This window comes from Mastigoproctus giganteus, chromosome 7 (genome assembly GCF_048544385.1).
Source record: "Mastigoproctus giganteus isolate SK-2022 chromosome 7, ASM4854438v1, whole genome shotgun sequence".
Lineage (NCBI taxonomy): Eukaryota > Metazoa > Arthropoda > Arachnida > Uropygi > Thelyphonidae > Mastigoproctus > Mastigoproctus giganteus.
This window is the reverse complement of record NC_143581.1, coordinates 16,608,020-16,634,311: the sequence shown is the minus strand read 5'-3', so window position 1 is coordinate 16,634,311 and position 26,292 is coordinate 16,608,020. Positions and strand designations below refer to the sequence as shown.

Genomic DNA, 26,292 nt, shown 5'->3' with positions numbered 1-26,292 from the left:
GGAAAAAAGAGAGAGAAAGAAAAAATAAAGAAAAGGAGAAGAAAGAAAGAATAAAGAAAGAAAGAGAGAAAAAGAGGGGAAGAGAGAGAAAGAAAGGAAGGAGAGAGAATATTTGCGAGGGTATGAAAGGGTTCTTTATGAGGACTGTGAAATTTTCTTACGCAGACATAAACTCCAACCCACCCATGCGCACAACTCTTTCGTGAGTCTCGCGCAGCTTCCTTCAGCGAAGCCTTTAGAAAGCGCTGTCAGAACCCGGATATCCTCGTGTCAAGTGGGCACACTGACAAACTGGCCGCTATTTATGCGTGGCCACTTCAAGCCCACGAGCGGGATACAATACCCCGAGTCCATAAACGCCTCCGAGTTTACACACTGGCTCACATCCGAGTGCCGCAGTCGAGGGTCTCGCCATGACAGCGTCTTTTATAAGCTGACAGGACCTTCGCTCCGGAGGATAACGCAACCACACAGGTACATCAACCCCCTGCAGGGAGGCTGATAAATGATACCTCTCCTCTCTTACGGGGACAGTTGCCCTACTGAGAATTAATTGAACGCACCTCGGGATTGCCCGCGGGGCGACAGCCGAACCCAGGGACCTTCTGCGAATCGAGAAGCGCAATCTCGTGTTCTCATGAAACAAAAACTGTAAACAACAACTGGATTTGCCTCCATCGGCCATTTTCATTATTATTTTATTTATTTTCTCTTTAAAGTTCAGTCAGCAAGGTGTCCATCGACCTTCTGCTGCTTAGGCTTTCTGAGACTGCGCAAACATTTGAACGAAAGTCAATATTTGATTATTCTGACCCACATCGGTTGAGAAGTGTCACGTGACTCACACTTCGTTATTTGCTATTATTTTTTGATAGTTATTTACAGACGTGTTTCTGTACTCACTTCCGGTCAAAGAAACAGTCCTCAACTTGTCAGTGCACTTTATCTGAATGATCAGTGTGTGTGTGTGGGGGGGTGTTGTTGACTGGACGGATGCAGTCCCCTTTTCGGTCATCTATCAACATGGCTCCTCGGATGGTTAGGGAGGCGTCGGAGAGATCGTATCTTACGCGCTTGATTACTCCAGTCGCATGCCACATTGACGTGGGTCTTTCTGGTTCCCTTTCTCCCCGCGACTCACCCTCCCCCAATTTCTATGCTGATTAGGTCCACCTCCCCCTCATCCCATAACCCCCTCGTAGATATCTGTAGCTGGCGCCTGCTTAAGGTGAATGATGAATTGGGGGTTGTCTCATGCCACAGACCCAAGGTGGGGGGAGGGAAAGAAAATGAGTTCGGAAGTAAATGATTTTAAGTGGCTTTTTGACATCGTGGGTGGCATTTGGTACCATTACAGAAGACTTCATGACCACGCTAGACTTCCAATTCAACTATGCGCCTCACGTTTTCCATCAGCTCATTAGCGACCCCTGTCGCCCCATTGCATAACGTATGGACAAGAGGTAGGAGTAAGTTATGATCGCAGTGAGACACCAGAGGGCCGGGGGTAGGCGGCACAGTGATCGAGTGAAATGACAAAAAATACTGACAGAAGGAATCCTCAAAGTGTCGTCTTCGTTGAACTTGAATATCTCGTTTGCTTCAGGCAGGGGCGATCATTTAGTAATATGAGATAAGGGCTGCTCAGTAGACGAAATTTGAACGCTTTGCACATCTGTCGTCATTAATATACAACTGCAGTTATTGATTTGACGCATATTTAAATCATTTTTTTAAAATTTTGTGATGAAAATAAATTATTATTGTTCCATTAATTAAATTAAGCAATCTGCTCCTACACCGACTTTTTCTTTTTATTTGCAATTTTAATTATCAAATTTACAAAGTTTATTTTACAGATTATTTGTCAAAAAACTAAATAAAAATATCCCTAAATCCAAAAATGTCTTCAAAAACCGACACTTCTAATGCGGTTTACAATTATTTGTCACGTGCATAGTGCGCGCAGGTTGCTTAGTTACAGCCAATTGGTGTTTAGTAAACTTTTCATGAAATTTACATCCTTTTGACACATGAAAAGTGCGAGCTGGTTGCTTAGTAACTGGACTGAACTTTTAATGGTAATGTACATTTTTTCGAAATACCGTAACTAGGCAACCTTGCATAATGTGTGCCGGTTGCTTAGTTACAGCCAACTGGTCTTAAATCAAATTTTCACGAAATTTACATTCTTAGTAACGCTTGCTTACTAATGGTTGCTTAGTAACGCTTAACTGGACTGAACTTTCAATGTTAATGTACATTTTTCGAACTACCGTAACTAGGCAACTCTGAATAGTGCGTGCCGGTTGCTTAGTTACAGCCAGCTGATCTTAAACAAACTTTTCACGAAATTTACATCCTTGGCACTTGAAAAGTGTGAGCTCATTGTTTAGCAACGTTTTAATGGTAATGAACGTTTTTCGAACTACAGTAACTAGGCAACCGTGCATAGTGCGCGTTGGTTGCTTAGTTACAGCCAACTTCTCTTTAGCAAACTTTTCATGAAATTTACATCCTTTGACACATGAAAAGTGCGAGCTGGTTGCTTAGTAACTGGACTGAACTTTTAATAGTAATGTACATTTTTCGAAATACCGTAACTAGGCACATAGTGCGTGCCGGTTGCTTGGTTACAGCAACTAGTCTTTAGTGAACTTTTCATGAAATTTACATCCTTTGACACGTGAAAAGTGCGAGCTGGTCGCTTAGTAACTGGACTGAACTTTTAATGGTAATGTACATTTTTCGAACTACTGTAACTAGGCAACCTTGCATAGTGCGTGCCGGTTGCTTCGTTATTGCCAAATGGTCTTAAATCAACTTTTCACGAAATTTATATCCTTGGCACGTGAAAAGTGTGAGCTCGTTGCTTAGTAACGTTTTTAATGGTAATGTACATTTTTGCAACTACTTTAACTAGGCAACCGTGCACATTGTGCGGCGGTTGCTTAGTTACAGCCCTAAGGAAAGCAAGGAAATATTTCAATAGAGTTAAAACATCAAAAAAAAAAAAAAAAAAATCGAAAAAGAGGAAGAAATGGGACGTTTCATGTTACGTATTCTGCCATTGTTCTGCTCAATATTTATGGCCGAAAACTTCATTGAATTTTCATTGCCTTGACGACGACCCGCGGGGTCAGTTATCGTATGTCATATTTATATATACACTGAGTTTCCTTAAGTGGTCGTTACAGAAACAAAATGCCTTAAGAGGGAAAAAGATACACACAAAAGAGGAGGAAAGTACAAAGAAACATGATCACCGGGTTCTGCAGACAGACCACCACTTCTGAATGACGAACGAGTCCACTAATAACCTTTATCACCTCTAAAACAAACACTTGTCGGTGTGTCGACACGCATGAAGGCTGTATAAACAGACTTGTATATCACTTGTGTGCCTCTCCCTCCTGTTTCCACCAGCGTGCCATATTTTTCTACCGATGTGTGAATCCCCTTCCGACAGTGCAAATGTCAAAATGAGCGCCATCTAGTGGGCCACAGAAACTAGCCAGAGAAAAAGCGAAATTACACGGATTTGTAGTTTATTTCTTATTGAATTAATGCGTTATTTTTTACTTTGATTACTGGAACGCCACCTGGGTAGAGAATACTTCAAGCTGGGAGCATACGAAATTATTAATGATTAAAAAATTAATTAAAATGAAAACGGAATGAATGATCCTATTATTATTTTCTCGCTAAATAAAATTATTTTATTATTGGACGTTCTTTTTGGTAAGGGGACCTGATGGAAGACTGTTGAAGCCTAGTTACCGTGGATTGGTTGAGGTTTAGGAGGAGAGAAGTAACTTGCTGATGCAGACACGATGTAAAAGTAAATAATTATGACGCTGGCTGATATTTTAGGGAAAATTGTTGAAGCTGTTAGTACACTACTACCATGGATAGGTTGAAGGTTGGGTGGTAGGAAGAAACTTGGAAAACACAGAGACTGAATATAAAAAAGGATTTTTCTTTATGATTCGTGTCTGAGATCTGCATTACTATAAAACACGGATCAGTTTAGGGTTGGAAGGGTAGATAAAATTCGTTTACACAGAAACCAGAATACTGATTTTTCTGGAAAGCTTTTGAAGAATATATTATTAGAGTAGAGTGGATTGACTGAAGGTTGGGAAGTGATGAAAAAATATTTTTGCACTTCTTTTTCTTAATTAGAAATATATTTACAAGTAAATAAAAATGATGTATGTATTTTTAAAAAAAATAATAAAATAAAAATATTTTCGCATATAATCAAAGCTGGTACTAGTAATATTTAGTCCTACCATTTCATTAATAGTCATTGCAGGTTTTGTGGCACCAGAGCAAGAGACAGGACTGTTCAAACTGGGGGCCATGGTGCATGGGTGGTTTTAGGAGCCCCGTTCTTTTCATAAACTATATTATGTCTTAAAAACACAAAAAAAAAAAAAAAAGATCGCTAATGTCCTGATTATTTTCCGCCCCTTTTCTTTTAGGGATACTGTCTGGGGTCCCTACACTGAAATATTACACCTCAAAACGAATCTGTTTACCAATCTGTATTCGATAAACAACACGATAGTCAATTCACAGCACGAGAACGTTAACTTTAAGAAATATAAGGTGTCTTCGAAGATTGAAATAGCGCATTTTGGAAGGAAAGAAAAACTCCCTTTTCTGCTCTTTCTATCAGGATGACGTGTCCGTACACATAGTCAATCGTAAAATATTTCTTCCATGAAAGGCTTCAAAATCAAGAAACAAAAGTCTCGTTTTTGAACAAAAAATAGCACTTCGATACAGAAGAAATCGATTTGGAGATCCGTTTTTTGCTCCACCGGGATATGCGAGAAAAATTGCAAAGAAGAGATGGAAATCCCAAGAGTGTCCCAGGCATTCACACACACACATACGAAACAAAAAGACACAGCGAGAGACTGATTTTTCACATCCTTTGCCCATGAATGTTTTCTTTCCTGATTTTTTGGCAGTTCCTCAAAACTCCAAGACCTTAAATACACTACAGTCCCAGAAGTTAGAGAACATCATTGGAACAGTGAAAATGTCCCAGCTCATGAATTTGCCCCGGAAATTACTAAAGAAATTTCGTAATATTTTAGGGATTTCTTAAAGCTCCAAAACTTTAAATACACTGCCTTCCCAGAAGTTAAAGAACATCTTTGGAACAATGGAAATGTCTCAGTCCATGAATGTTTTCTTTCCCAATTTTCAGGAGTTTCTTAAACCTCCAAGACTTCAAATACACCACCGTCCCAAAAGTTAGTTGCTTAGGCGTTTCTTAAAGCTCCAAAACTTTAAATACACTATCTGCCCAGAAGTTAGAGAACATCGGAACAGTGGAAATGTAGCCCAAGAATGTTTTCTTTCTTAATTTTTTTTAGGAAAAACTCCAAGACCTTAATACACTACCGTCCCAGAAGTTAGAGAACACCATTGGAAATGTCTCAGTCCATGAATGTTTTATTTTGTGATTTTTTAGAAAGTTCTTTCAACTCCAAGACTACTGCCATCCCAGAAGTTAAATATATTATTTCCCCTTTGTATATTTCGAAAGGTCACAATGCGGGGCAATCACTTAAACGCACTTGTGGGAAGAAACATTTATCTCCCGCCAAATCTTTCCGATAGTGTTGACAGTTGTGGTTTGACTGACAGTCCCTCCACGCTCGCGATAAGACCAGGGTGATGTAGCGTGCTAATCCCCCTGACTAACGTGCACAACACCACCCACCTATTCCAGGAGAGAACTGGAATTATCTTAAAGAAACACTCATTTCAGTTTCATCATAGCTAAGAGGCAAATTTTTATCACCAGGTGGCACTCTGGCACGTCACTGTCTTTTACACAATCTTTGTCAATCTTTTTCGGTTATTCTGGGGGGAGGGGGAGTTAGTTGGACATCTATTTAGTGGGACTAAGAAAAAGGATCGATTAATCAAAGCACGAGCGCCCCCTGGCGAGATTAAGCGGAATCATTATTTGAACTTTTTTTTTTCTTGATTTGATAGCTTTTTTTCAGGGTACATACGAGTGATGACTGCTTGGAAATGTCTACACTAGTGTCCAAAAAGTTAGGGTGACAACAAATAAAATTGTACACAATTAACTATTTTGATTAAACAATTTTTCTTTAAATTTATAATTGCTTTGCAAAGCAGGGATTAAAAAGAAAGGCACGGATGTTGGTTTGTAAGAACTGCGTGTGGTTCTTTATCAGGAATATTACTCTTTAATCACTGCTACCAGTTTACGCAGCAGAACGAAGTTCCAGTTCTTCCAACAAGGTTAGGCTGTCCAAGAGATCATTAATTCCACTTACGAAGATTGCAGCATGCTTAGCAGAACGATTTTGTTATCAGAGATCCAACAAGTGCGGATGTGTTTAACTCTCCACCTCCTGGGAATATTTGTATTTCCTGCCACCGATGCTTAATAAAATCCATTCACGTTTTGCCAGTGAGAAACAGCTGCTGTCTGCGTTGAGAAAAAACACACAACTCGGTGGACAACAACTCATGACAAGCATAATATATCGCTTCGTTTAGTGAATCTAATGTACACGCAGTTCAATTTACCATCTGATAGCATCTCTTTAGAGAAACTCGGTGAGTGGTTATTGTCCATGAATAAGTAATGGCCACATAGATTTAAAGAAACAGGCTAGATGGCTTTTTAAACGAACTCTGACGTTAAGAAAGAAAGAGGGTACATTGAGTGACCGGGTAACTTGGATTTAACCTCAACCCCTTTTAAGGATTATAAACCTTTTAATTTCTTTCATTATTTATTAGCGCCAACTGCAAAAGGTTTCTAATTTTCTGGCCAGTGAGTGCATTTAGCGATGGTAGAAGGTAGTATCGATAGATGTTGTTATTGGAGCACGTTTAGCAGGAGTCAGAATTGAGAATACGTGCCCTTATTGAGTTTGAATAAATCCTGAGACATATATATACAATAATGTACGTTTCGTGTGATGATTCTCTGCCTTTTCTTCAGTGTCTCATTGATAGTTTGCGTTCGGTCTTAGTGAATTTTAATCGAACGAATAATCAGGAACAAGTCTTTGAAGGAGCAGAGAATCATACCACAAGACATATTTTTTATTTATTTTTTAAAGATTTATTCTTAACTTTAAGATAGTAGGTTGTTGCTAGCTTACAGACACTTTGGAAAAAGTTACAGGACACAAGGCATTAATTAATAGATGATGATGAATATTCAGAAAAAAATGCTAAACAAATAAGTCTCACAAGGATCCTCTTTAGGTCCATTATTATTTAAAATCTATATGACGTCAGATATTAAAGCAATCTAAAGAGTTATAGAGCAATCTATAAAGGGATTTATCTTACAAAGAGTTAGAGTTGATTATCACATTTCTTGATCTGTCCTGATGACAGGACTCAAAATGGAATCCCGAAACGTTGCCAGTTGTTGAATAGAGTTCTAGTGTGATTAAAAATAATTAATAATTTTAAATAAATTTAAGAATTTTGTTCTTTTTAAGAAAGAGCATTTTCAAATTACCATTGAGACTTCTTATTATCTCAAAAGGAGTTCTGGAAAATTTTCTTAGAATTTTTACGCTGATGAAGTCATAAGAATGTGGGAAACTTCATTTTGTGGTTGGAAAGATCTCTGTAGATTCTTTGTGTGGAGGGTGAGGGTTGTAAAAGTGAGAGCCGGGACTGTCAAGTGGGCAATTGACAGACGCCTGCCTTCTGTCTCAGCTAATTAAATCTCTGTAGTTATTCGGGGGTCGTAAAGTGGCGCCACCACACCGCAAGGAGGTAAAATAGATCACTTTTATGGGTTAAGTCTCATGGTAAGTTGATAAAAGCATCATAAATGAAGAAGGTTCATTTTGTTGTATGAATTCTGCGCATGTGCAGAAGTCATGGTGGACTCCAAGGTTATCCAGTAATTAAGCATAATTTGGACCCACAGCTATTTATTACATTTTACTTTGACACTGTCTTTCTATCTATCTATCTATATATAAAGTTGTGTTGTCCTTCTGTTTAGAGTAATTAACTGGTTGCTATAGCGACAATAACAACGTTAAGAGTGAGATTTTAACGGAAGTGAGAAATGTTGGTCATGCCTCATTGCGTCTAGGAGCCCATAGTGAAGTCGATTTTTTTTATTTTTGGATTAATTATCTCCTAAAGTACGAGATAATCTACCAAATAATAGTTAATTGGCTTTGAGGTGACAACAAAATTATGTCAAATGGATAGGAGCATTGGTAAGTTACTTTGACAACACGTAAGAAGATCATTAATTTTTGATAGGAGGAAAAAATAATCTCAAAATAATGATCAAAAATTGGAAAAATTGCAGTGGAAATATATTAATAGACACAAATAACTTGGATTTAATAGGAAGTGGTTGGATAGTCTATAAATGCCTCTAGTGTTCTTCGCTAGAGGGACGACAACTTATGCAACGCCATCTGACGGATTTCTCCTGAAGACGGTCTGGAATAAATTCCTATCTCCTTCACTTTGAAAAATTTCACCACTTCTGAAAAAGCACTTATTTAAAAAAAAAAAAAAAAAAAAAACACATTTTAACAATAATATCCTGAAATAATTCCGGTTAAAACCGCCAGGTGGTGCTATAGAAGATATAGCACCACCTGAAATAGTTACTACGAAACTATTTCAGGAGATTATTGGCTGGTCGGTTTTAAAAGCCTAAGAGGCTTTTAAAACTAAAAGAGAAGAGAGAGGAATAATTTCGGTAGCGCCACCTGGCGAATTTCTACGAAACTGTTTCAGGAGTTTATTAGTTGGTCGGTTTTAAATTCCTTTTAGGCTTCACTAAAGGGGAGAGTGGAATGATTTTGGTAGCACCATCTGGCGGATTTTTACAAAACTATTTCAGTATATTATTGGTTGGTCGGTTTTAAAGGCCTCTTGGGCTTCTTCACTAAAGGGGAGAGGGAATGACTTCTGTAGCGCCACCTGGTGAATTTCTAGGAAACTATTTCATTGTATTATTGCTTGGTTGGTTTTAAATGTCTCTTTGGGCTTCTTCACTAAAGGACTTCGGGAGCGCCACCTGGCGAATTCCTACGAAACTATTTCAGGATATTATTGCTTGGTCACTTTTAAATGCCCCTTACGCTTGTTTACTAAGGGGAAAAGGCATGACTTCGGTAGCGCCATCTGTTGGATTTCTACAAAACTATTTCAGGATTAGTTGGGCGGTTTTAAATGCCTCTTAGGTTTCTTCACTAAAGTGGAGAGGGTAATGACTTCGGCAGCGCCACCTGGTGAATTTCTAGGATACTATTTCAGGGTATTATTGCTTGATTGGTTTTAAATGCCTCTTTGGGCTTCTTCACTAAAGGACTTCGGGAGCGCCACCTGTTGGAGTTCTACAAAATTATTTCAGTATATTATTGGTTGGTTGGTTTTAAAGGCCTCTTGGGCTTCTTCACTAAAGGGGAGAGGGAATGACTTCTGTAGCGCCACCTGATGAATTTCTAGGAAACTATTTCAGGGTATTATTTTTTGGTTGGTTTTAAATGCCTCTTTGGGCTTCTTCACTAAAGGACTTCGGGAGCGCCACCTGGCGAATTCGTACGAAACTATTTCAGGATATTATTGCTTGGTCAGTTTTAAATGTCTCTTACGCTTGTTTACTAAAGGATGAGAGGAACGACTTCGGTTGCGCCACCTGTCGGATTTCTACGAAAGTATCCCAGGAGATTATTCGTTGGTTGGTTTTAAAGGCCTCTGGGGTTCTTCACTAAAGGGGAGGGGGAAAGGACTGTAACGCCACCTGGTGAATTTCTAGGAAACTATTTCAGGGTATTATTTGTTGGTTGGTTTTAAATGCCTCTTTGGGCTTCTTCACTAAAGGGGAATGACTTCGCGAGCGCCACCTGGCGAATTCCTACGAAACTATTTCAGGATATTATCGCTTGGTCGGTTTTAAATGCCTCTTAGGCTTCTTCACTAAAGGGGAGAGGGTAATGACTTCGGCAGCGCCACCTGGCGAATTTTGCTGGAACTATTTCAGGATATTATTGCAAAAATGTGTTTTTCTTTTTAAATAAATGTTTTTTTTTTTTTTTTTCTTTTTTCAGGAGTGGCGAAATTTTTGTTCTCCTCTTTGAATAATCTTTACGGCTAAGTTTCTTTTTAAACAAAGCCGTCAGACTGTTAATTATTGACATCTTATGCGCTTGTTGCGTTTCTCCAAGAAGTGTTTTACAAAGGTCGAACATGAAAGAACATGAAAATAAAGAAGGTAACTTACCAAGTAGAACAAAGGATGAGATTTTGGCTTCTCGGAACAGCCGACCAACTTCTCGCCATTGAAATATCAACCGCACTTTTACCACAATAGAGTGCCCCCCCCTGGTGGCACTTTGCTGACTTCCCAATTGTTGGTTTCTTTTCACGAGCGCGGTTTATGACCACGGCGATGTACTGGTCAGGAAGATCCCTCTATAAATCACCTCCGTGGGGTCATGTGTTCCCTGAATAGTGATTGTTTTACGCTGAATGGCGTTACACGTTTTATAGCGGATGGAAGCCATGTTCTCGCTGACGGTGTGAGATTCAGTAAGTTGTTCCGAAGATGGTGACTCACATATTTGTCTTGAGAAAGGTCTAACCTCCCCCGTACATATATTTTCATCTTGTTTTTTAAGACGCTTTCCACACATACCAAATTCTAAGCTGAGGAAAAGTTTACGTCAGCAAATCCTGATGTATAGTCGTTGGCCATAAAAGAAAAAAAAAATGTATTAATCTTCTCAAGAGTTCATGTGTCTGTTAGGATTTATTGTCCGGTAATTCGCTCTGATTGATATGCCATTTATGGCTGGTTCTTCAATAGAAGTTTACTGTGGATATCTTCACTTCGCTTTTGTGGTACAAAAGGGTGGTGAATGACCTCTGGGACTTTGAAGTAGAATTAATTTTCCGAGAAGAAATTTTATCGAATTTCTCAGACTGGATAAAACGCATGTTCCAGTCTAAGATGGACCGGTTGAGTCAAATGTCGACATTACTCCAAATCAGATGTTGTCCGCTCTTTGAAAGGACATTGAGAGAAATCGATTGGAATCGAGGTCCTTCTGTAAGACTCCTTCCATCCTTCACATTCCCTGAACAGCCGTTGTCAAGCATTGTGTCAATTAAAATTTGGCAGACTCAAATAGAAGTTGTTATAGATGTTGTCCCTCGCTTAACTCTCAACAGACGTTGTCTCCAAAAAGTCTGTCTTTCTATGTGCGTTGTCCCTATCTTTCTATACACTTTTTATTTCCTGTCATTTGAAAGATGTTGTCCCTATTTTTCGATGGACGCTGTCTTTTTTTTTAACTGGGGTTGTCTTCCAATTGCTATGTATGCTGTCGAGTTGACACAGTGTCAGTTAAAATTTGAAGATGTTGTTAAACTAGAAGTTGTCATTTTTCTATTGTCAGTAGTAAATCTGGAGGTGGTAAACCACGTCAGTCGCTTAATATAGATATTTTTACTGCGTTTCCCTAAATGTTGTCGCTCTGTCTTTCGGGAGACTGTCTCTCTATCTGAGATGCTGACTCTCCTATCAATCATTTTTCAGATGTCGTCTCTCCTATTATTTGTAAGATGTCTCTAACTTCTTATAGACAGTGCCTTTGTATCTTTCGGAGATGCGTACACAACAAATGTTGTCTCTGTCTTTCGACGGACGTTGTCTATTTTTTAATAAGTGTTGTCTTCCTATACATATGGTTGTTGTCAAGTTGACTCTATGTCCGTTTAAATTTTAAGAAGTTGTCATTTTTTTCAATTGCATGTTATAATTATCGTCTCGCTCAACATCATCTTTCGATAAATGTTGTCTATATCTTCTGGGAGAGGTGGTTTCTCTATCTAAGATGTCAATTCTATCATTTGAGAAATGTTGTATCTGTTATCACACGATAGATGTTGTCTCTATATTTTTTATAGATGCTAGTTTCTATCTTTTGATAATGTGTCTCTTACAACGGATGTTGTCCTTATATTTCGATATACGTTTTCGCTCTTTAACAAGGTTTTTTCCCCTGTTTATTTGCTGTTATTTAGTTGTCACTGTGTCAGTTCAAATTTAAATGAGTTGCCATTTTTACAGTTGGAGGTTGTAAACCTGGAGGTGATAAATCGCGTGTCAAGTTCAATAAAAATCGTCACTGTCTTTCGATAAATGTTATCTCTGTCTTTCCAGAGATGTTTGTCTTAGATGTTATCTCTGATTTTCTAGAGACGTGGCCTATCTCAGATGTTGTCTCTCCTACCATTTGACGATGTTGTCTCTGTCTTAATTTATCGTTGTCTATTTACGTACGCCGCTTTTCTATCTTCTTATAGGCGTTGTCTTTCTACCTTTTCGTAAATGTTGTCCCTATCTTTCAATAAACGAATGCAATAGGGGTTTTCGCCCTATTTCCATGTATGACGTCAAGTTGTCGCACTTGTCAGTTAAAATTTTAAGTTAAACTAGAAGTTGTCATTTTTTCGACTGGAGGCTATAAATCTGGTCAATGTGCTTCAAATAGATATTCATTCGATAAATGTTGTCTCTCTCTCTCTACCTTCTCTCCTATGATTTGACAAATGTTGTCTTTATATTTTTATGGACGTTGTCTTTCTATTTTTTATTTTTATTTTTTGGACATTGGCTTTTATTCAAGACTGCGATATAACGGGCGATACCTTTCAGGCGAATGACCCCTTCGTGGCACAGGTACAGAAAAAACAAATCACATGACTCGGAGCGCAATAGAACGAAAGATAGAGTTGCTTGAAGAGCCCAAAGAGATGAGTCTTCTTGGCACCACAAACTTTATCACCTGCCCCGGTTCGGGCACCAAATGTCGTACAGATGATCGCAGTATTGTGGCCCGTGCGCCGCCATAATTCTTCGCACAGCGACGGCTTTGTCCCCTTCTTTCATTCATTCAAATGTCGTTCTGTTGAAGGGTGAGCGCGGGGGGGGGGGGTTGGCGACTGGTCCCACTGTTCCCAGCAAAGACGCGCGGCATTCCTCGTTGACATCAGAAGGCGATGTGGGGGTGCCTCGAGACACGATGTAAACTTATCTGCGCCACTATTTACGATCATACGTCTAGGCGGAGCGCTGTTCCGCCGATAGTTATGACAGCACCTAATGCGCGCTGGTGATGACTCCCGCCTCCAAGTCGGGGCGTGCAAAGCCAGAGTTTTTGTCCGCTATGAATTAATGTGATTGGCCTAGACACTTTGTGCCTGTAGGTCACCCCCGGTGATTTCCTTAGCAACGCCATCGCTACAGCTCAACCGTGGCGAATAGACGAAAAGCATAGAACACGCGCGCACAACCTTCGTCTCTTGGCAGTGCGATCCGAGAGCTTGCGAGCATCCGGCGATGACAGATCGCTACCGTACGACACCATCTCCGAATTCGGCACGGGAGCGGCGAAGGTCGAACTGAGTGAGACTTCGGGTCAGAGGTCAACTGACCTCCCGCCTCCTCTCCTTTCTTTTGGCGTCCGTTGCGGCTGGACCAAGCGTGAACTTTGACCTGGGACAGTGGGAATTACGACGAGGGGGTCATCCGCTCTTCGAGTCGATTCCCAGGGTCGACTTTCGCCCGCGTGATCCCCGATGGGTTTCTTCGCTTTGTTGGACGACGACGTCAAGTGAGACACGTGCGATTATAGCCGAAGGGAGGAAATCTTCTTGGCACGTGATTTCAGAAAACGTCACGGCGGCAGCGGGGCACGATGTCGTGTTTACAGATCGGCTGTGGCGACATTAAGAATCCGGTGAGTATTGTTTCGTCTTTCTATCTCTCTCTCTATCTGCGCTGTTGCCGGGTTCTGTCCATGGGAACGACCCTGATGGGATGCCGCATTTTGAAAGCAATTGACAACAATGTTTGGCAGATACGTACATGCTTAGCCAATTTATTAGGAACAAAGTTCACCAGACGGGGGGTGGGGGGAGAGGAAATGTTAAAAAGATCCGGTTTTTCATAAAAGGTCTCATTATCAATCTGCCCTCGCTGAATCCATTCTCTCTCTCTCTCTCTCTCTCTCTCTCTTCCTTCATATTTCTCAGTTTAATTTTCTTTTTGTCTATAGTTTTCTTTCTCTCTTTGAATCGATCTGATTTTCTTTCCCATTCTATTTATTTTCGTTCTTTCTCTCCTCTTATCTCTTTCTCCTTTCCTTTCTGTCCTTTCACTTCCTTTGCTCTTTTCTTTCTTCTTTCTCTTTCGACTTCTGCAATTGTCTCTCTGTCTTTTTCTTTCCATCTCTCAATTTAATTCTTTCCGTACTTTTCTTTCTTTCAGCCTCTAATTTTATATTTCTATTTAATTCCATTCTCTCTCTCATTTTTTCCCCTCTACCAGTTTTACTTTCTCTTTGTACATTATTCACTCTTCGATCTATCTTTCAACCTCTATCATTCACTTTTTCTCTCTGTATTTATCTCTCAATTTATTTACAGTTGCCTTTCTCTCTTTCAATCCCTTTAATTCTCTTTCTCTTTCAATATCTTTAACTCTCTTTCAATCTCTTTAATTCTCTTTCTCTTTCAATCTCTTTAACTCTCTCTCTCTCTCTTTCAATCCCTTTAATTCTCTTTCAATCTCTTTAACTCTCTCTCTCTCTCTTTCAATCCCTTTAATTCTCTTTCAATCTCTTTAACTGTCTCTCTCTCTCTTTCAATCTCTTTAATTCTCTTTCTCTTTCAATCTCTTTAATTCTCGTTCTCTTTCAATCCTTTTAATTCTCTCTTTCTTTCAATCACATTTTCCTTCTCTTTCTATTTCATTGCTCCCTTCCTCCCCATCTATCTTTCTATTTCTTTTACTCATTTGCACTTTTTTCTCACTCTTTCACTATTTTTCTTTGTCTGTCTATCCCACTTTCTTTTTCTTTCTATCTTTCTTTCATCATTTTTCGTTATATCCCATATTCGTTATATCCCATCTCTCTCTCAAACACCTCTTTTTCTCTGTTTTATATATACACTGGTATACAAAAGATAAAGGCACTTTATCTTGTGGTATCACACCACACAGGAATTCGAACATGCGTGATGCCCTACCATCCCCATGTCAAAGAAGACCTGGGGACCTGAGGGGACAATCTATTCAGGAAATATTTAATTTCATCCTTTAAAAATTCAAATCTTTTATAAAGGATATCGTTATTATCCCTTAAAAGAAACTACGGGGGGATAAACTGCACCCCTAAAATCCGACACGTGCTCAAGAATCTTTCCCATATTCTATCTCTCCAGACTACAATCTTTCCCTCCCTCCCTCCCTCCCTCCCTCTATAATATTTTAAAACCCATAAGACCCAACTTACCATTTATTCAGTGACGTCACAAAAACGTCACCCAAATGGATCAATCATCATCGATAACGAATGTACAGAAACCTCCATCCGTTCTCATTTCAAGGTGACACCACCTTGAACTGTGTGGGCTCATCAGACTCACTACAAGCATCTGCAGAGGAGAAGGAGATGTCTTTGGTTGTCTTACACGCTCGCTATGAATGTCCAACACGCGGGACATGTTGTGTACGCTGCTCGACAAAATGGTGAACATATTAGGGGACTTCCAGGGGCAACGGACACATACAAGCGATTGCAAATCATTGCTTGTAAGGTCTGGTGTTTTATAGCTATTCGGTTGTACAACAGAGAGATCAGGTTAGGTAGTATTAAGTATTACGCGCTTTTAGGGTTGAATGTGGTCCCAAAATTGCGAGATCGATCCAATACCAATCCAAGACGTTGAAGATCTCATTATTAACTGTAGCGCTGTTATATCGGTTGCCAGAAATAATTACAGAGAAAATATAAACTCATATACTGCTGTTCTATTGGAATTTAAAAAATATATATAGCAATGAAATACACTGTCCAGTCAAAATATTAGTGTCGCTGTGAAAACTGGTGGTACTGGAGGTTCGTGGAATGCGGTCCATGATCGACACGAGCAAGGGACGTGATCTGAGGACTTCGAAAAACGGATGATCTTGTGGGCTGTTCGCAGAGCGCTGTAGTTAAGGTGTTCCAAGAGTGGACGGACAGTCATTGGGCCAATGGAGGGTGACAAAACAACAAAATTATTTACAGGAGTGTGAATAACTTTGTTGTTTGTCGCCTGCCTATATTGCTGATGTCCCCCAAGGTTGAATTTTACCTCCAGTTGATTCTACCAACTATGCTACGCACAGGGGGAAGGGAGGGTACACAGGACAAGCTGCGACACCAGCTTGAACTGCATGTGCCTTCATCAAACTCACTATAAGCACCCACAGAGGGATAGAGTCCTCTTGAGTTGTACTACACGGACATTATGGATGTCCAACACGTGGGACTTGTTGTATACATCGCCTGAAGAAATGGCCAACGCAATAGCCGACTCTGAGGGACAACAGACACATGAAGATCGTGCTTGGTAGTGTCTAGTGTTTAATAACTTGATTTAGAATAGAAAGATCAAGGATAGACAGAAAGGATGACTGGCAATGGATAATTTCGAATCATTTAAGATTCTATTGCTGGTAATTTGCATAAGTTACTCTTGCCTCATAACAAAGCATTTCCTTGTCAATTATCCGCTTCTGAACAGCAACTGAACATTCGTATTTGATTTCCATATGTGATCTGTACAGATGGACACAAATTATGGGCTGTTGCCAATCAAACTGGAAATCTGATCCCAGAGGACATTGACACTGATGTCTCAAAGTGATAGGAACAGATGCCATTTGTCAAATTGGTTTGCTTTGTTTGATGCAGGTGTTGTAATTCAATTTTATAATAATAAGTTAATTATCATTTCCAGCTTGCCAACTCCTGTCTGGACAAATTAGTATACACCCTCACCCAAATAATAAGAAACCTTTTGCAATTAAATATTAAGTTAAAATAAAAAGATAAGATAAAAAGATTATTGTTGAAGCATGTTTAGGAGCCACAACTGAGAAAACGTTTGAAGGGTCTGATGCTTCGAAAGCAACCATCGAAGATTATGTGGCAGGAGTTTGATATTCCAATAAAGAGACAGAAGACTTTAAACGGAGTTGTGTGCCAGGTCCAGTGTGTAGTCAATGACTGAAAAATTCAGTTCAGGAAAAGAGACCATTTTTAAATGAACCATGGGTGGGAGTTGGAGATTTTGTAAATCCACTGCTTCAAAAATCGAGAGTCCACTGGACTGGTGCCGGAAACTCAAAGCGTGGACTGTGGAACGGTGGAAAAAAGATCACGTAGTCTGACGAGTCTCGGTTTATACTTTTTTGCACCAATGTTAGGGTCAAAGTGTGCCGGGAATTTCATGTAGCCATCCATCCAGAATGTGGGCCCAACACTCAAGCAGGTGGAGGTAGTATCATGGATTGAGTCCGCTCTTACCGTTAAAGGGTCGTTTCCTTCAATGAATACCTTTTTGTCGTATCCTACCAACTTCATCCCCAAACCGTGCAAAGTTTGTATCTGATTGGTTCCAGGAACATTTCAAAGATTACCAACACCCACCCTTGCTGCTTAATTTCTTCACACCTGAATCCAATTAAAAGCTTTGTAGTTCTCTACTGACCAGAATACAGCTGGCCAGAAATACCTTGATGGGAGAATGGTGAAATCTGGAGCTAGATTCCTTCACACACACCTCGTGGGATCCATACCTGGACGTGCATGGGTTGTAATTCGGGCAAAAGGTGGATAAAGGTTTCTTATTTTTTGGGCTAGTGAGTGTGGTAACGATGTCCATAGAGTCGGGCAAAAGATAGATGTGACCCACTCGGGCCCTAACACAGAAGGGGAGAACCTTAAACGTTTATTAATTGGCTATAACATTGCTATAAAAAATGGACCCCTAAAACCAATCATTTACCGGTTCTCAGATACCATGGCGCGGTTCTGGCTGTTCAAATTTTAATGATTACTGACAAAATATTAGTGCACCCCAATGTTTTTTTTTTTATTTATTTATATTGGGCAAAAACAGAAAAGAAAGATTTTCTGTTTAGAAAATTTTTGTAAATATTAATGAGGATAATGTTCTTTTCCAGTTTCCGGTGTCCAGACAGGTCCAAGTTCCAACATTTCAGAGTCGCTGCTGCGATGATCGTCTTCTGATGACAGATCCCTTCACTGGTCACGTGGTCTGTTCCTGTCATTATAACTCTCCTCCCCACTACGAAGCACTTACTGGAAGTCCACCACAAAACGTATATGGTCCGAATCCTTTACCTTCTCTTTGTGGATTATCCCTTGGTACCGAGCAGTTAATCCTTTCCCCTAACAAGGACCACCCCGCCCTGTGCTGTTTATCGGTGAGTAACCCAAACTTTTATATCTTCACTCGCTCATTTGCTCTTCTTTACTTCCAGTTGTCATTTGCTCTTCTTTACTTCCAGTTGTCATTTGCTCAACCTCAATCAGTTAAGCCTAACTCCTACCAATGTACTCTGCGCTGCTTTTACTCATTAAGTCTTGTGGGGATGAGGTCACTGCCTTTGCTCACACTCGCGAGAGTCAAGGGGCGGTAAGCGTTCGTCGGCTTCCGTTCTCTGGGGGCAAGGCGGCGTGTCACGTGATGGTAATTATTTTCCAGCTTTCTTTTCAACAACATTTTTAAGTGATTAACTTGCAAAGGCATTCGCTAACGTGTTCAACACCCACTTCTCCCCTGCTTACCGCAATGGGAGTTATTTTTTAATGGGAGGAGGAAGAGGGGATAGGAATTCTAGGGAATTTTCCTTAATAGTTTGATGCATAGAGAAGGAAGTTTTATCCATGGACTACGAAACAAATCTGCCCCTCTAAATTTTTAATTGGTAGACACATGTGAAAATCAGAGAGTGCAAGATCAGGGCTGTGTGTTCGTTGATAACGTGCTGTAGTCACCGTCTTCCATAATGGGTAGAAAAGACACGAGTTTGAACCCCGTCATTGACGCAAATAATTTTTATGAGTCTTCTTCATAAAGTGGCTGAGTTAGTCGGTCTCAGGCGAAGGTAGCATGGTTTTTTCCAATAATAGCAAATCAACCGCAGTTTAGAGACATAAATAGGTAGCAATACAGCCTAAGTTGCTGATGTCCCTAGAAATCCGAAACCAGCCATCAGGGCTGTATGCTTGACATGCAGTTTGTCAACAGGATTATTTTATAATCAAGAGAACCAAAGAAAACCTACATGGCGTGGCATGAATTCCACCAGCTGTTTGAGGGAGTCTAGCTCCAGATTTGACCATTGTCCTCTCAGGATATTGTGGTCGGTGGAGAATTGCCCTTTCCAATCTATCCCACACACTGCATTCTCCTTTCTTCTTCCACTCATTGTGTTCTTTCAAGATGGCTGCTGTTGACACACCAGTGCTCTTTGTTTTTTTTTCAATTATAGCTCGTGCTAAACGTGATACAACAACAACACCTTTCTGAAAATCTGAAAGGTCACCTGTCTTCCCCACGACCAGAAGTCCCAGGGAAGTGTACAATACTTATCTGATATCATGGACCTTGTGATCATGTGACAACTTCCATTTGCATATCTTACCTTTAATTATTTGTCGACTCCAGTTGTAAAAGGTTTCCAGATTTTTGGCTAAGGGTGTAAATATAACAGACAAACGCTTCATTTATGCTTGAAGAGAGTTGCTGTGATATTATGCCACAAATCTTGGATTATCCAATAACATGAGCATAAAGATAAAGACGTTCAAGGAATTCATTGAAACCTTTTGGAAGATTCTTCTAAATGGTAAAATTGTTGCAATCTGTACATTAGTTAGTTTCTTAGAAGCCATGACTGCTTCGAAGTTTGTTAGAAATACCTTAGATTGATAAAGGGAGACCAAGTGCTCACCAATTTCTTCAAATCTGTTAGCACCTCGTAAACCTAACCAATTCCCTTCTTTTAAAGACTTTCTCGGGGACATTGTCATTCGATAGCCCAGCCGTTGACCCCCCTCTTTCGTTCCTCTCCTTACCACCCCCTTAGTTAACCGGAAGGGTTATATTTAGAGTAAAAACAGACATGGAAGTTCTTCCTCCAAAAGTATGGTTTGACTTATGTCGCTGTAGTAAATGACCCTGTTGACACATGAAGCTCCAACAGGGATGCTTCCGAAATATTTTCCTTAATGGACCCCTTTGGCAGATCGTTTAGGGGTTGCTAACAAAGATGAAGTGATCTGTTGAAACTGTAGGGAGTTGCAAGAGAGACAGAAGTGGAAAACTCATTTCTCCAATGTTGTACCACGTTGAAAGTGGTCTGAGGAGATTCGTAAGGACAGATGCATCAATGTTTAAATGAGATTTTTCTTAGTTCAATAGAAGAGGAATATTTTATGTTTCTTAATGTTTATTTTATCTTTGATAGAATACCAACGTGGACCTAAAAGATGGTGTTGATAGATGGACAAATTTTGTTTATCCCTATTCTTGGTATTATGGCCATGATTCTTCAGCATTTAACAACTATACTTTTCCATCAGGGTAAGTAAACTTTGGATAGTAAATAAACAAAAAAAAAAAAAAAAAGAGAGAGTTTATTTTGTAACCGTGGTTTAAATTGGTTTTGTTTTATGAGGAGGAGGATGTCTACCTCCCTCCTGTGGGTTTGATGGGATGTTTTCAGTTGGCAAACAGGCAGACACCTATAATTAACAGGCAATAGCAGATGGGATCTTACATATAATAGAGAATAAAGACCTATTAGTGAATTCTAGACACGTCTCTCGTCACGTGGTCTATTCAAATGATTTTTATTCACGCCATCTGGCGAAATTGAAACTGTTCTGCCACTTGCAAAACTCTTTGGAGCAAATGACTTCATTACGTACAAATATCAATATTTACTGACTGATTGAATGGTTGGATAATAAATATATGAGATGGAGAGATAGGTCCGGGTTGTTCCAAAAGGAGCGCTATCCACTGTGTTACCTACAAGGGCTGTGGAGCCGACACAGGAGAAACTGAATATCTGTATGATAGGGGGGGGGGTGCGAGATCATTAATTTTATGAGCTCTCTCTTTTGAATGGAGTCAAATGCTTTTAGAGTGATTTTTTTGGGAGGGGGAGAAGCCTCCCCAGATGTGGAACAGTATTCCATCAGATGGTAGGGTGTATGTACCATTTCCACCAGCTTACCAACTGATAAAGAAAGAAGGAAAAAACCATATTTGGCTATCGAAACACCAATAACTGTGATGTCCTTATATCCAAGATTGGTTAGAAGATGGAGTAATCTTCTTCCCTTAAAACATGTGATCTTGCGTAGAAATCTGAGTGTTGTTAAAGAAAAAATATGTCTATCATTGTCAGTCAGATGTGATTATAAAATACCCTTTAACTTTACCAAACTCTCCGCCTCGACCATGGAAAGAAATTCATTCCAGTGATCTACAACACACTGCCCGAGTAAATTTCATGAGACCCAGCTTGGCATTTCTAGAAAACCAAGAATATTTCCAAGAAAGTTTAGAAAACACATATATATTTTATTTATTTTTTTTTTCAGGATCTGTTAACATCCCGAAAATCCTAGGGATGGTTTCAGTTCGTCCTCAGAATGTTTTCAGGAATGTCCTCAGGATGATTTTACATCACGAAAAATCCTCAGGATGGTTTCAGTTCGTCCTCAGAACGTTTTCAGGAATGTCCTCAGGATGATTTTGCATCACGAAAAATCCTCAGAATGTTTTCAGTACGTCCTCAGAATATTTTAGGTCATAAAGCTTCCTGAGGACATACTGAAACATCTTCAGGATGTTTTCAGTATACCTCAGAATGTTTTTAGTCATAAAATATCCTCAAGATGTTTCAGTTATGTCCTCAGGAAACTTTACATTATGAAAAAGTTTCCTCAAATTTTACAGCGTGAAAATCCTCAGGATGTTTTCAGTATTCTTCAGGAAGTTTTATATGACGAAAAATCCTCAAGATGTTTTCAGTATAGCCTCAGGACGTTTTACATCCTGAAAATTCTGATTCTTTTCAGAATGTCCTCAGGAGGTTTTTTTTAGTATGTTCTCAGAATGTTTTAACTCATAAAACATCGTGGATGTTTCAGTATGTCATCAGAAAGCTTTATATCATGAAAATCCTCAGGAAGTTTTCAGAATGCCTCAGGACGTTTTGCATCCTGAAATTTATCAGGTTGTTTTCAGGATGCTTTTAGTATAGCCTCAGGACGTTTTAAATCCTGAAAATTCTCAGGGTGCTTTCAGTATATCCTAAATACGTTTTACATCCTGAAAATTCTCAAGTTGTTTCCAAGATGTCCTCAGGATGCTCTCAGGAGGTTTTTACATTTTGAAAACATCCTAAAATGTATATTTCAGGATGTTTTTACTATATAAAAGTCGAAATTAATTATTTTGCGCTTTTAATTTTAAAAGTAAACATGTATTAGTAACAAATGTTGTAGATGTATCTTAACTGAATTTTTTATGGCAGGGTGGATGGAAAGACATTATGTAGAAGAGGAGGGCGAATCAGGTGATGAGTGATTATAATTATCTCTTCACCTATGACCTTGATATACGACCATAAATCATGAGATCCATAATTATCTTGCCACTGCAGATACTCCGCTTGTCTGTGCACATGGCTTTCAGGATTCTGATGTCATCATATCCTGGAAAATGAGACATCATTTTCTTATATAGATTGCATGTTAAGATACGGGAGAATTATATCCACCGGAAGGATGGGATTAAAAGAATTACAAGGATCGAAAAAAGGGAACGGCGTTTATATTAATCCTAAGAAACAGCGAGCACCTCAAAGAACGCATTAAATAAATGTGGTCATTATCTGATTACGTCCAACTAGATTTACTGACCACTTGTTGAATCCCAGGTGATATTTTTATTATATTTATTGCTGTAATTATGATAATATTGCATTGTATACGTTGGTGTTCTTTTGGGACGCTAAGATCAAGTCAGATTTGATAAAATTTTAAGGTCCTGATGTTGATTAGGTGAGACGTAAGGGACGTATCATTTATGGTGTATTCGTGAACACCACACGGTTGTTTGTCACTAGCGAAAGGTGCTGGCTTCTGGTTTGAGTGCATTTTTGAACCCGTGAAATGGCCTGTCTGTGAGTGATGAGTAACACCAGTATCTGTTCATTTATTATCATATTTCGAGGACATGAATGGATAAGTTGGAAGGGGAAGATATGTGGTGTGTCACCATTAAGGAAATAAAGCAATTTCACCACATGATTTTTGGATTGAGATGTACGATGGGGCAGAGATGATCCACTGTACTGGTCATTTCTTCTCAGATGTTGAAAACATTTGCTCAGTTTCAACCTTCAGTCTTTTAACAGTGGAATATTAAACGTCTGTTAAATCTTGAGCTGTAGAAATTATTTGGTCATGCGATTTACCCGGATCATTTTCCTGTACAAAATACGTCCCAAGAGATAACCTCTGCAAGAACTTCATAAGCAACAATTGCAAACCATCTACTTCAGGAGTAGACAGTAAATACACTGCTCGACAAAATTAACAGAACAATATGTTTTTAACGAATATTTTTTTTGCGAACAGTGTCGCCAAAGGCGAATATTTGATTTAATAGGCATGCAAATTCAGAGTATCCAATAGAAATCGATCTACCACCATACAGAGACACACATTATGCAAATTATTCATGCCTATATAAAAACACAGGTTGCGACCATATCACTTCATTCTCGTTTTTTGGCTTGCTCAGTGGGACAGCCACATCTGCAGTACTCAGGATGCAAGTCATTGTCGTTTAGATGATTCTTTGAGATGATGGGTCGTTGGATGACTTGAAACAGGACCGCGGAGGTGGCTTAATGTGTCTCGCAGTGTCGTCTTGGCACTATGGAAGCAGTTTCAGGAGACAGGAACCATTACAAGGAGACCTTCCCAAGGGCTACGTCAACCAGAACAGACAGCTCTGTGGATCTAACAGCAAGACGGAACGCTATGATGTCCTGTCATCAACAGTCTTTTGAGATTGCTATCGCCACAGGCGAAAACATTTCCAACCGGACTGTGTTAAAAAGATTCAATTTAAATGGACTCTAAGCAAGGAAGCAAATGGTTTATATCCCATTATCCGCACAGCTCGTCGAAACTGGAGCAATGAACGTGTCGAAAGCGTGCCACAATGATGCTGATCTATGTTGATTAAATTGCTTTCCGCAGTTGTTGCAAATTCGATGGTTGCGGGTCAATTGCAAAGGGCTCACTCCATCTCATCCCATAGATACTCCACTGGGTTGAGATTGTTCACATGTTCCTGGGACAAGTTCTCTACAATTCTTGTGACATGGCACATTATCCTCTTAGAAGAATGTCACAGCGTATCCGTTCGCAGATGGATACGCTGTGACCATGAAGGGACGTGCCCTGATTAGAAACAATTTACAGATAACCAGTGCCATCTAAATGTTGCTGAATGCCCAGAGGAGACCCAGTATACCTTAAAAACATTCGTGTTTCTTTCGCTATATTCTGGGTCTCTCATCGGCTTAAAACAAGAGGAAACGGGATTTGTCAGACCAGCAACGTTTTTCTAATTCTCCATTGTTCAGTGTTGGTCCCGAACCGCCTGTAATCGTACCCGCTCGTTTTTTTTTTTTTTTTTTTCTGAGAGGAACGGAACCCGGTTGGGTCATCGACTACGATACCCCATGTGTGCCCTCGTGGGTAGCACATTTGGTCTAATCACCGTCCTCCCTACACCTGGTGGAAGAGATCTCAGTTCGAATCCCGTTGATGGCCAGGAATTTCACGGACTTTTTCCACAACGTGGCTCAGTTAGTCGGTCTCAAGCAAGGGAGGCCACAGTTTTTTCTCCCGGAAACTCCGATTTTTCGTGAAGCAAATAGCAAATAGAGCGCAGGACACGCTCACAACTCAATTTATTGAGCCCTTCTGACCTGTTTTCAAGCGAAACACGTTCCTTCTCCTGTTTTCGATAATAATAATAGAAATTTATTTTGTAGAATGTAATAATTTCAGAGAAACAGTAATCCATAAGAATTTTTTGAGATTTTTACGGTTTATTTTATAGAATTGGAGTCGATCTGAATCGAGTTCGTCGTAAAAATACCTCTAGAGAAACCACCAATACCCTTAAAGCATGGCTGAATGAACATCGTAAAAATCCTTACCCAACCAAAGGCGAAAAGATTATGTTAGCTGTAATTACCAGGATGACCCTAACTCAAGTGTCCACGTGGTTTGCAAATGCCAGGAGACGTCTAAAAAAGGAAAATAAAATGACTTGGGAACCCAGGACTAGATGCGACGAGGATATCGACTCTGAGGAAGAGGAAGAGAAAGAGATAGAGGGAAATGGAGAAGATGGGACTGTCCCAGAAGAGTTTCAGAGAAACGACAAGGATTGCGTAAGCAAGGAACTCCAGGGAAAAACATCAGAAAGTGAGTCAATTTATGTTTGACTTCAGGTTGTACCTTTTTTGTGTCGTTAGAGCTATTTCTGGGTCACTTACAAGTTTCATTTTGTTCGAATTCCGTTTTAGATTCCCTTTCGTCCATTTCATCGCAATCTGAGTCAACAGGAACGCCATCGGATGCGAAAAGTGACAACTGTCCAGATGTCTTTTATCAGTGCAACCGTTGTGATAGCCCCGAATTGGAAACTGTCCATCAACCCCCTACGAACTGGAGTTCCGCATCAGAATTGAGTCCGGTCCATGACTTGAATGAAGAATCCAAACCAAGAATATGGTCCATCGTTGATGTAGCAGTGTCCGGTGAACAATCTGCCAGCGTCCCCCCATCAAGCGCAGTTCCATGTAATCCTCTCCACCGCACAGCTTGGTGCCACCCATCCTGGTTGCTCAACTCCTCTTTAACATCTTTTGCAAGTACCGAGGCCTTATCACCATTGGCAACCAAGCACGTTTATGGGTGCCGATATAAACAGCACAATTTATTAGATTGCAGCTGAAACACAAAGTGTACGACTTATTTAAGAACTTAACCAATTCATTGTATCTTAATTTTGTTTTTGTTTTTATTTTCATATAAAATATTTATTGTATATACCATCATTTTAAAACTACCCAACGTTGGATGTTTTTCTTTTTTTCTATATACCTATTTCTAGCACCATCTTTTTCAGATTGCATTGTTTGAAATAAATAAATAAATAACTTAACTTTGTACCATGTACAGTATTTATTGAGAGTGGATTTTTGTGTTACAATTCAGCATAATGGCGTCAACATACTGACCAGTCAAAACAACA

The 26,292-nt window shown here is 39.7% G+C and overlaps 1 protein-coding gene across 1 annotated transcript; it reads left to right on the top strand.

Annotated features, from left to right (window-relative positions):
* Window positions 1-13,454: 13,454 nt before the first annotated feature.
* Window positions 13,455-26,059, top strand: LOC150082581 (iroquois-class homeodomain protein IRX-6-like). Its single transcript, XM_090378698.1, has 5 exons — window positions 13,455-13,808; window positions 18,086-18,349; window positions 20,399-20,514; window positions 25,090-25,460; window positions 25,562-26,059. Exons 1-5 carry the CDS (start codon window positions 13,767-13,769, stop codon window positions 25,990-25,992), a joined length of 1,224 nt encoding a protein of 407 aa, XP_090234824.1. The 5' UTR covers window positions 13,455-13,766; the 3' UTR covers window positions 25,993-26,059.
* The last annotated feature ends 233 nt before the right edge of the window (window positions 26,060-26,292 follow it).

Coding starts and splice junctions, on each gene's coding strand:
- LOC150082581 (XM_090378698.1), top strand. CDS start 13,767: ATGTCGTGTTTACAGATCGGCTGTGGCGACATTAAGAATCCG. Junction 13,809..18,085: donor GTGGCGACATTAAGAATCCG/GTGAGTATTGTT, acceptor GTTCTTTTCCAG/TTTCCGGTGTCCAGACAGGT. Junction 25,461..25,561: donor CCAGGGAAAAACATCAGAAA/GTGAGTCAATTT, acceptor ATTCCGTTTTAG/ATTCCCTTTCGTCCATTTCA.